Raw genomic sequence first — 11,330 nt, 5'->3', positions numbered from 1 at the left:
GCAGGGAACGGAGGCAAACACGTGCTAACCTCTTACGTGACAGTGTGGACGATAGTGTAAATAATCCAGAGAATGAACTATTAGCAACGACTTCGACTCATCCTCCTCCTGATTGTGATGTATATAGTGGTGATCGATTACAATATTCAGACTTTAATAAGTTTAAAACGGCATATAAGAACTTTCACCTTGATTTTATAAATAATCCATTCGGTTTTACGTGTTGTGTATGTGATAGATTATGGTTTAAAAATGACTTGAAGACTCTCTCCGTTGAAAATGAAATTCGTATTCAACAAAAATTTCCAGAATTCAGAAGTAATAATGAGCTTCCTCTCCCTCTAAACATAGAAAATTAAATAATCCTAGCCGATCCAATCATTCAGTTTCACTTCTATCGCGTGTCTTCATGACACACCATTTTTTTTTTTGTAAGAATGTCTATTTAGAAATTTTAAATGTCGGATATCGACGAATGTTCGGGTCACCCAATGTGGAACGCATTAAACCGTGAACAGGGTCAGGAGTGCAGGAGTGTGATCCTGAGTGTGAATGCACTCATTGTTTAGGACAAAGATTGCCTTAGTTTTATAAGTGCGACCTTTGGGCAATTAGTTTTGCGAGAGGGACATAAAGGACAGAAACAACTGGATTTTTGGAAGAGAGATCGATGGAGAGTCAGTTTGTCGCGAGATTTCGAAGGAGTGACACCGAGCACATCACAAACTCATTTTTACGTTTCTTTTACATTCTTCTGTATAAGTTTTTTTTAATAAAGATAATTGTTATTTATAATTCGTAAAATACTCTAACCTTTGATCCTACAGTTGAAAATACAATCAAACAAAAAATACCGCGCCGAGTGCTTTGGTCCGATTCGATGATTGCCCTGCATTGGATAAATACTCCTCCGTACAAACTCACTGTCTTCGTGGCAAACAGAATGTCGGGAATCTTGAAGAAATGCTCCACTGCCGAATGGAGACACGTGAGGACCAATGACAATCCAGCCGACCATATTTCCAGAGGATGTCTGCCAGAAGATTTCACCAAAGACATCAACTGAAAGACAGGACCTAAGTGGCTCTGTTCCGTCGTGGAATTTTTTTTTCGTCGATTGTTAGAATATTCCAGTCAAATAGATGTTTTATTACGGTTAGTGTAATTCCCCAAGTCTAGACATTTCACTAAAATTTTAGTCATAAAGTCTGTCTACGGTGAAAGGTCCGAGAAATGTATTTTATTACGGTACAGAATATTTACCTAGGCAGAACCGTTCTCCCCAAATCTCTCCAAATTTCCCCAAAAGGGTCTAACCTCTCAGGTCTCGTCATGGTCCGTGCAAGTCCATAAGACCCCCGATTTTTTACAATAGACTACCATTACTTCTTTTTCATACATTGGCATCTATCCGTATAACGTTGCTGTTCGGTTTCCAATTCTCCAAATGTAAAACTACGCGGAAATTGCAACCGGTATCAAAATAGAATTAATTCATCTTTCGCGATTCAATCGATCCAAATAGTTGGATTATAAGTGTATTTTATCCCTTGTTTTCTTCTTTTCAAAATATATGATAGTATTTTTTATCAAAGTGTGTTGTGTCCTTTTTTTTAAATATTATCATCCAACCGTTTGGTTCTTCCGTTAAAGAACAAACAGACTCAATTCAACAGAAGATAAATGGTCGGAATCAAAACTCACTATCCCTCCAGAAGTACCCGAGATGCGGAAGGTTTATTGCCTCTTGAGTACAACCCACAATAGGCTCCTGAGTAAATTTTCATGTATCGGAAAACTGAGGAGAGTTATGGCTCTCTTCCTACGCTTAGCAACCAAGAAGAAAGGTCCAATAACCGTAGATGAAATTGAAGACGCAAATGATCACATCATCAGATTGGTACAAGCGGAATGTTTCAACGACGAATTGAGAATATTGAAGCAAGGAAATGAACTCCCACCCAAGCATAGATGGCTAGCAATGAGTCCATACCTAGATGCGAAAAGTTTGATAAGAGTAGGAGGCAGACTGAGAAACGCCAATATCAAATACTCGGAGAAACATCCTTTGATTTTGCCCAAAAACCATCATGTCGTAGATTTATTGATACGTCGCGAACACCTAAGGACATATCATGCTGGTGCTCAAACCACTTCATATTCATTATGGAGAAACTATTGGATTCTTGATGCTCGTCAACGTGTTAGATACCTCATTCGTAATTGCAGGCAATGCATCAGAGCTAAACCACCCCCTACTGACTACGTTATGGGTAATCTACCTGCAGCCCGAGTAACAGAGACTCGACCATTTTTGAATGTTGGTGTGGATTATTGTGGACCCTTCTACTTAAAGGAGAAAAAACACCGCAACCGTAATAAAATAAAGGTCTGGATCTCTGTCTTTGTATGTTTCGTGGTCAAAGCAGTACATCTGGAGGTAGTAAGCGATTTGACAAAGGAAGGATTTATCGCAGCATTTAAACGTTTCACATCAAGGCGAGGAAAACCAATGAATGTGTACTCCGATAATGGAAAAAACTTCGTGGGTGCGGCAAATGAAATTGTTTCGTCTCCATCAATTGCTCATCGTTTTTGTCTCAGAACTATAAAATCGCGCGAAGACCCAGAAACTCCGAACTCTGTGTTATGGTGGGGAACTCCCCAATTTTAATAGCATCCAGATGCTGGACACCCTTCAAGAAGAGTTTGGCCAGAGATTCATAAAATGGCATATTTCTGCCGTTCTTTACCTGACACCCTCTCCACTCCCACCATCAATGGATTCCACCAATTAGAGCCAACCAAAAGTAATAGTGGTAGGCCTTTTGCCCTACGCTGGCAAAATCTCATGCACGAGGAAAAACGGAGGAGCTCAGTTCGTTTTTAAGACTTAAAGCGGTATGAAATGATAACTCTCGTTATTAACATTGTACACAAAATTAAATATATAAAAAACAGCAAATAGTGTTTCATACACCTAGTGTCCGCGTGTAATAATTATTAATCTCCTTTAACAATTAAATTTCGTCTTCCCAATTCTAATACCTGGAGAGATTTAAAATAAACTTAATATCTCGAGTGATATTAATTTGGTAGCTCGAGTGTATCAACCCTGGATTGATACAGAAATCAAGGAGCTATATTCATTCCTGCAATCGGAAACCCACAATGAAATCATGCACAGACGTTTAGCAAATGACGGCATTGAGTGGCATTTTATCCCACCCAGAGCGCCACACGTGGGTGGTCTATGGGAAGCCTGTGTCAAATCGTTCAAGCATCATCTATATCGGATCACAGATTGTCTTGTAACATTTGAAGAATTCAACACCTTAGTAATCGAAATAGAATCAATCCTGAACTCTCGTCCACTAACCCCCATGTCCTCTGATGCTCATGATCCAACTGCATTATCCCCTGCTCATTTCTCGATAGGCGATTCATTGACTAGCATACCCGAAACCGATTTCACTGAAATTTCAAGCAACCGTTTGTCCTCATGGGAGGTCATCCAAAGGAAGAAACAGGAGTTTTGGAAACGTTGGTATAAGGAATACCTTAATGAGCAGAACCGTAAGAACAAGTGGACCCACGGGCATCACAACATTCGAGAGGGAACATTGGTGATCCTAGGAGAGGACAATGTACCCCCTAAGCAATGGATCTTAGGGCGAGTCATCAAGGTTTTTCCAGGAAGTGATGGTGTAACACGAACTGTGAGAGTAAAAACCACCACAGGTGAATTCGATCGTAACGTACGTAAACTTACTGCGCTCCTCACCGAAGATGAAAACTCAAATTAAGTGAATTCAAGTGAAAAAGAAACAGACAATTTAAAAGAACTCTAGAGAGTAATTACTATAAAATTAAATTGTGAACATTCATAGTCCTGTTAAGTCCATTGCGTAGAGTAGACTGAACAATCATCTTTGTTGTGAAATTTGTTGAAAGTTATCAACTCTCAACGGGGGCAGGATGTTCGGGCCTCAATTTAGAAATAAGGAAAAGAGATTTTGTCAGTAAAACTTTACAAGTTTAATTCTTAGGGTTCACGGCCACTTTTATTATTTTAATCCTCAAGGGACTCTAGGAAACACGTTTTCTAGTTTTTGCTATTTATAGCACTTTTCCGGATCCCGACTATAAACTGTCGACCGTCCGTGTCATTAAGTAATTGAGGAATTTTTCCACAATTAGGCTCAACGGTTTGCGCGGATGACCCAGGAAATTGGAACCTTATAGAAGAGGTGGCAAATGGGCTAACTCCCCCGGACAATCTTTTGACTAATGACAAGAGAGGTGTCGACCTTTTAGACCAATAGTTGTGGAATTGCCCTTCCTTCCTTGAGCTAAATTTTGATGCAAATCTTAGATACGAAAAAAGGACTAGGACAGTAGATGTCTCGCCTTAGCTGTAATTTTTATTAAAATTGATAAAGACTGAGACAACCAAGCTACGATATTTTCACTTGGTGCTTTACGTTTGGTTTTAAACGGGTTTAGGTAGTTTAATGGTTAGTAATTAATAAAATGTTCTGAGTCACTCGAAGGATCACTATTTAATGTCACTAAATTCCTTTATACATTTTAAATTACACCAGTCTTATAAGTATTATATTCTCTTAATTTTCGAATTCTAAGACTAACATGAGTTGAATTCAATAGAGTTAAAGACTTGGCTAGGTCGATTTAAGGGTGATATTTAAGGCGCGAAGTGATTGTATGAAAGTTTCGATGTAGACTGGTTTGAAAGGGTTTCACACGGAAGTTCGTGGCCCTGACCACGAAGAGTGGGAAGGGATTTTCCTAAAATTGGTTGGTCGAAAGAGTATTTCCTGAGCTGGAATTGGTCAACCAGAGGGATAGGGAAGACATATATAAAAAAAAGGAGAAAATGCGCTTATGCCCGATGCGGTTTCGCAACGCAACGAGTGTCACCCATGGGCTGACCACCCGGACGAATTTGAGTTGACCAAAAAAAAACTATTGTAGAGAATTTCTCCGTACGTGCCTTTCGGAGATTTCGAGTAGTTTCCCAGAGCGATTAAAATAATTTATGGGGGGTTTTACGCCTAGCCAGTCTTTTTTTTCTTAAAAATGATAAATGTTTAAATTCTAAATTTTTCTGTACTATTGGTACATATGTTGGTACGCATCAGTAGAAACCCAACATTCAAAAGGATAAGACCTAGCTCTGTCGTCAATTTTTCTGCGACTAACAAGACCAGTCGCTCTGCTAGTGTGTACGATCTCTTTCATCGCCATTTTAATATTAATACTGAAATGTTTAATAAGTTAATTGGTCCGTGACAAGTGTATATTATTGATTATTTTTTTCATCCCCATTTCAACCAATCAAATGGTGGCATTTCCCGTCACGTGGTACAAGTAAGAGAGTTTTACTTCGGATATTTTTCGGATATTTCCCTGTTTGTTGCTAAGCAATGAAAATATCCGATAAACAATTTGTACGCGTTTCAAACCCCAAAACTGTCATTACAAAAAATCAAGTTCAAAGACTTTACCTCGACATGAGCAGATTTGGAGGAGAATCCTTGGGGATTATTGATCGAAAAATTGAAAATAATGTTCCTAATTATACAGTGAAGACAAAAGCCACAATTTGGAAACAATTCTCTGCATTTTGTGCACACAGAAAAAATACGCTGGAGAAGCCACAACTACGAATGAAAAACCATACTATATGACGTGAAATGCCACACATTTAATTGTTTGCAATTGGAATGAAAAAAATAATCCAGCCAAATACCCCTCGACCTTCAAAATTAATCGGATATCTTGAAGGTCTTGGGGTATTACTACTGAATATCCTACCGAATTAAATAAATATAGTGAAAAAGTGCGAACAACTCCAGTTAATTTATCCCGCTCAAAACTGTGATGGTTCACGTCTCATCACAGTCATCCGATTAGCCGCCGTTCCAACAAGGAGGAATAATTCGGGACTTACCACCCCGAAAAAAATCGAGTCGTCGAACCGATCGCGGAGGAAACTTGTACGAACACTGCTAATTGAGCTGAAAATTATTACAAAAATCATTACAATATCATTCATTAAAAAAATATTACATTATCATTACAACAAAGTACCTTTTATACACTCCCACAATTGTAAATCAGTTATCAGTCTTTTCCGTTCCGTTTTTTTCTGGGCAGTGTAATGTTCGAGAATATTTTTATGCATCAGTATCTTTCCAATGCTGTATTGCAGATTATCATTGAGGTTGATTTGGGCTTTTAAGCCATAGGACTGCAGCAGCAATGAACAATAATGTACGTAATATGGGAATATATTTAAATTATCAATAATTTGGGCATAGCGAATATTATATTCACGCGAATACTTACCACCAAATTGCGATATTCTGGATCAGGTCGAAGCATATGTGTTTCGTACCGAAAATATTACAAAATGTTTTGAATGCTGTTGAATGTCTCGCGTGTTAAATATTAATCTGAGTTATTCCCCGTTAAACAATAATATTCTTTAAACTACATTTTGGTTGTAACCCATGGGACAATCCCCAATTTTCAAGACTCCTAAACCTCGGTTTTTTCATCCTTGCCACATTCTTCCTTAAATAAACTTTCAAAGACTTTCCTCTAACCTCAATAAACTTCATTGTGAAACGGAAAAACGTGCCACTCCTTAAAACTTTTCGACCATCACGCAAATAATCCGGATAAGGGCTCCTCATAAATTAAATCTCTTCTTGTCGAACCCCGGTTTATGATTTTTGCAACGTCCACGCGTATCCACTCCATCTGAGGTTTGTTACCTGAGCGCGACGTCACCTAAAGTTTTTCCAATATACCTATAATACCTCCCACTCTTGGGGGCAATGAGAAGTTCAAAATCAACCAATGAGAATATTACTCTTCGGTTGTTTTGAACCCAACAAATTGTATCCCCACTGCAAAAATACAAATCCATCAGCCTTTTCCAAAGAAAGAGAACTGGCGAGGTTCAGTTCTCGTTCAATCCTTGAACAAGTCATAACCTCCCTTACTCTTCACATAGAAAGAGGCATTCAACCGTGATTTTAATAATCTCATAGTGAAACTCCAATATTATGTTTTTAGTGAGAAATCAATAAAATACAAAAGAAACGCTGTATCAAACTAAATATTCGTTTAAAATAAATATATCAAAATTAACAATCAAAGCAATGTCGTTAAATATCTCGAGTGAATTTAAATACTAGCTCGAGAAGTCTCAACCATTGAAGAATAGACGAGACAATATGATTGAAGGTAGCCAATTCTTCTAGAGTCTCACAGAAGTAATAATGAAGATCTACGACTGGACCTCGATTCGCAGGCATAGAAACGGCCTCAGCATTCTGTTGTTTTATTTCATGAATTCCTGCAAGAACTCGGACTAGCTGTGATTGAATCTGACCAACCGCTGCTGTCAAAGATAGCACATGTTTGTCGATACATTGTAGACGAATATCCCCCATCTTCTTGACGTCCTGATTGTACACTCGTTCACTGGACTAATAATGAAGCGGTGTTTGTGATGGTGTTCATTTATTTATAATCATTTCAATTCTTTATTTATTAATCATGTTTAATATACAGTAGTTTAAAAATGGATATCAAATGAAGTTTACGTAAAATACCGAGAGAGTCTGTCTGATATTTTGACTATTGAACGTAACCGATACGGTGTAGTTAATAACTTCAAAAAAGTACTAACGTTTGTAACAAAATGTTGGGATGTTGTCTAAAAGCACGGACCTAGAGGAGAGGCGCGTGGGGGTATATTGACTGTAACAAAATGCCTTTAAGGGGTTATTCTCATGTGAGCACTTCAAAAAATCGATTTTTTTTTTATATATTTTGACAGTAAAACCTGTTGAAAACATGTTGTGAAAAATTCAGGCCGAAATTCATAGTATTTGATAAGTTACAGCTCATAGTCGCCGACGTGTCGTAAGCGATTGTCTGCCAGGGTTTCAACTTTAAACACGTTTTTCTCGAATCATCATTTTCTGAAACGGTCAAGGTCCTACAAGAAAAAGTATTCAACCGATTGCTTTAAAATTTACATATGTTCTTCTACTCATTTATAGTTATCGTCCCTACCACAATTGTTTATTTTCGACAATATCTTCATATTTTTTTTAAACGATATGTAACGAAAAAGAACGAAATTTTCAAGATTTTTTTTTTGAAGTTCGATATTTTTTTTTGTTTTTAATGAAATTGATTATATTTGGTAGGGACGATAGCCACAGATCTACTGAATAATAATCCATTCGATTTTTTTATGTCAGACAACATGAACAGCCGCTATCACCTTGACCAGTGAACTACCTTTTTTTGTTGGGGGCTACTTTGACTTAAAAAAAATATATGTTAAAAATGTAAAAAACGAAAAAAAAAATTTTTTTCGTATATTTCAAAATACAAATAAAAATATATTGAAAAATCAACATGATTGAAGTTTGTTGTCGCATAAAAAAAAAATTCCGAAAAAGTGGTAAAATATAGGCGTTCACATGAGAATAACCCCTTAAGACGATGAGAAATGTCCGGGAAAGTTTCGGTCGTCGTTGAGGAGGGACGAGGGATTCTCGTCATATTCCCGAAACCCCCACATAAAACTAAATGTCGGAAATTTCGAAATCGTTGGGACAAAAGTCAGTAACGAAACTAAGTGTTTTACTCAGTTGGCGTAATAAATTATTTACTCGATGGATTTAGCATTTTAAAATTATTAAGCCGGGGCTTTTATGATTTATAATCTCTAGTTTCCGGGGAATGAAAATGTACAATGAAGAAATTTTTTCTCCGACAGAACACCGATCGCGAACCAGCGTGATTTCACTACTCATGAAATGAGATGCATGTGAGAAATCACGAATGCTTTGCCTCCATGATCGTCATCGAACAGCTGGAATTGTTCTTAGGAGTTTGGAATGTAGTCTTTAGACACTTCAAGTTTCGTTTTGGAAAATGGGACATAGAAAACGAGCTTCTTGGACAAGTCTCAGAAGTGGAAGACTCTTTCAATTTGTTTGTGCCCGAACAGGACCTAGAAATTTAAAAAATGCTAAATTTGTCGGGACGAGGGTAATGATTCTATCGTTTTAATATTAGTGTAATTTTTGCCATACTGAAGAAGTCCAGTGATTTGAAATTACTGATAGTGACCATCGAATTGAAAAAAAAATCGATCGAAAAATACGTCAATCGTCGGTCGTTCTAGTGTTAGAGTTGAAATTGCGGAGAGGAGAAGCAGATCTAGATCGTCGCTGTTCTGTTATTTAACCGTGAGCGGGACTCAAGCTTTCGCCTCGAACGAGAGCCAAGGGAAACTGGGAGGTGAAACAACAGAGGACTTATGAAGTAATAATCCTAACTTTTCCATAAATGACATAATTATTATTCTCACCATAACTATCAGAATGAACCCCTGACGATAAGTCAGTAAAAGATTCGTCAGCGTCTCTAACGGCAAAAAAAAGTTCTTCAATTTCGTCATCGTTCGAGATTACTCTTCTTCTCTGGAGTCTTTTTCGCAGATCATCAGTCTGTGTTTGTCCATATGATTCGTTTGACGTACTGAAACCGTAAGGAACATCCTTCTAATGAATCAATCGTTCTAGTGCTGCTTCATATGTGGCTGTTCCCGAATGGTCAATGTTCGGTCGCATATATAGTCATAAATAGTTATTTTTTCGACAGCTGGGGAAAACTTCTTTTCCCCATTTTTTCTCTTATGTTATCAAATAATTAACTAATTTTAATCCCTTGCCAGTCGACTCAAAGCACGTACAAGTCGTCAAACCATAAAATTCTGCTTCTAAAGAAAACCGTGACTACACTTTCCCACGAGTTTTGTCTATTGTCCTTAATATTTTCCCAAATTCCTAAGAGCTATAAAATTTTCACGAATGTCCTCTTCCCGAGAGTTTATGAGGACCCCGTTTTTTTTTGCTCTCCGCGTCACAGCGATGGACCCAACCGAGCCATCTGCAACGCGGCAGATTTACTCCCTGCAATAGTTTTTTCCCTTCAACCAAGAAATTTTTCCTTTCCCCCTCTCTTCCTACCAAGGAACAATTACTCACACCCACTTTTCCAGTTTTGTAATTGAAGAATTTGTAGCCGTCAGTACACCAAAGGATTTCGAAGAGACAACCTCGTGATACAACCCTCTGTTGTAATCCGAAAATCGGGAAAAACATCTATCGTGTGAGAGTTATCGAAATAAGTTTTGAATATTGTGTGTTGCGTGAAAACTAATTCATTAATTTTGTAATTGACTATTCTAATAAGTTTTTAAATAACCATTTCTAAAAATACAACCTAAGCTTTTAATAAATCGTGGCTAATTATTAAAATCCCGTTTATTAAAACCCACCTATCCTTCGGCTTTCGGGTCACTCGTCGTTGGCAGCAGTACGGAGACAAACCTGACGTGCAGAAACTGCATACTTGGACCTTACAACCCAAGGAAGGGTCGACATTAAAAAAACCAAATCGACTATCGCGTCAGTTACCCCGTACAGTCAATAAAATAGCAATATAAATATTTTGATGACTTGTTGAAAAGAAATAGCGACCTAAATATTTTTCTCACTTACTCCTCTGATTTTGACTGGATATTTTTTCTAATGTTTGGGAGGTAAGTGAGCGTTTTTCCATAAGGAAGTGGTCAGTTGTTTTTCATTCTCACTGTTTCCTGCGTGAAATTTACAGTAGAATATGTTGCCTTCATCATTCCAGGTAATCCATTTCTGAAGCGCTACGTCAAAAATTCCCTCAATTCCATCTTCATAAAAACGGACTAAATAATACTCGTAATCCTGTCTTTGAAACCCCTACTACGACATAATGTTTTGTAAATTATTACAAAAATCGAATTTATTATATTATGGCATAATAGAACATATTCCGCAGTCTACACTCATCACAAATATGAAAAGAATTGATTTATCGATTTGAAAATGCTAGAATTCATCACGAATATAATTGAGACAAAGGCTTTTTTTTATTTGTGTGGGGGTGAGCAGGTGAAGGATAACGCCAGGTCGGTATGTGAACTAACGTTTATTTTTTAAAAAACACTATTGTACAAGGGTGAGAGTTGGCCTTAAGCGTGGCTTGTCCTCTCGATGGTCTCCGTATGATGCGATGTATGATGTGTCCAAGTGCTAGCTGGTGAGTGAATGGTCCTTTCTTGTGCGGTGTGCGTCTCAGGTAGATCGGAGAGCAAGTGTGTCCGAGGTAGGTAGAGGAACGACTGTTGAGTGTGGAAAAGTGTGCGGAAAGTGTGGGCGTGCGAATGTTTG

At 37.8% G+C, this 11,330-nt stretch overlaps 1 protein-coding gene across 1 annotated transcript; it reads left to right on the top strand.

Annotated features, from left to right (window-relative positions):
* The first annotated feature begins 1,142 nt into the window (after positions 1–1,142).
* LOC135171437 (uncharacterized) lies at positions 1,143–4,696 on the top strand. The gene is made up of 10 exons (XM_064137968.1): positions 1,143–1,155; positions 1,200–1,248; positions 1,654–2,554; positions 2,678–2,810; positions 3,100–3,758; positions 3,955–4,018; positions 4,201–4,302; positions 4,507–4,517; positions 4,605–4,612; positions 4,669–4,696. The coding sequence occupies exons 1-10, from the start codon at positions 1,143–1,145 to the stop codon at positions 4,694–4,696; spliced, it is 1,968 nt and encodes a 655-aa protein (XP_063994038.1).
* Positions 4,697–11,330: the final 6,634 nt, after the last annotated feature.

This window comes from Diachasmimorpha longicaudata, chromosome 20 (assembly GCF_034640455.1).
Source record: "Diachasmimorpha longicaudata isolate KC_UGA_2023 chromosome 20, iyDiaLong2, whole genome shotgun sequence".
In the NCBI taxonomy this organism is placed as follows: Eukaryota; Metazoa; Arthropoda; class Insecta; order Hymenoptera; family Braconidae; genus Diachasmimorpha; species Diachasmimorpha longicaudata.
The sequence above is the reverse complement of the archived record's forward strand: the minus strand, read 5'-3'. Positions and strand labels throughout refer to the sequence as shown.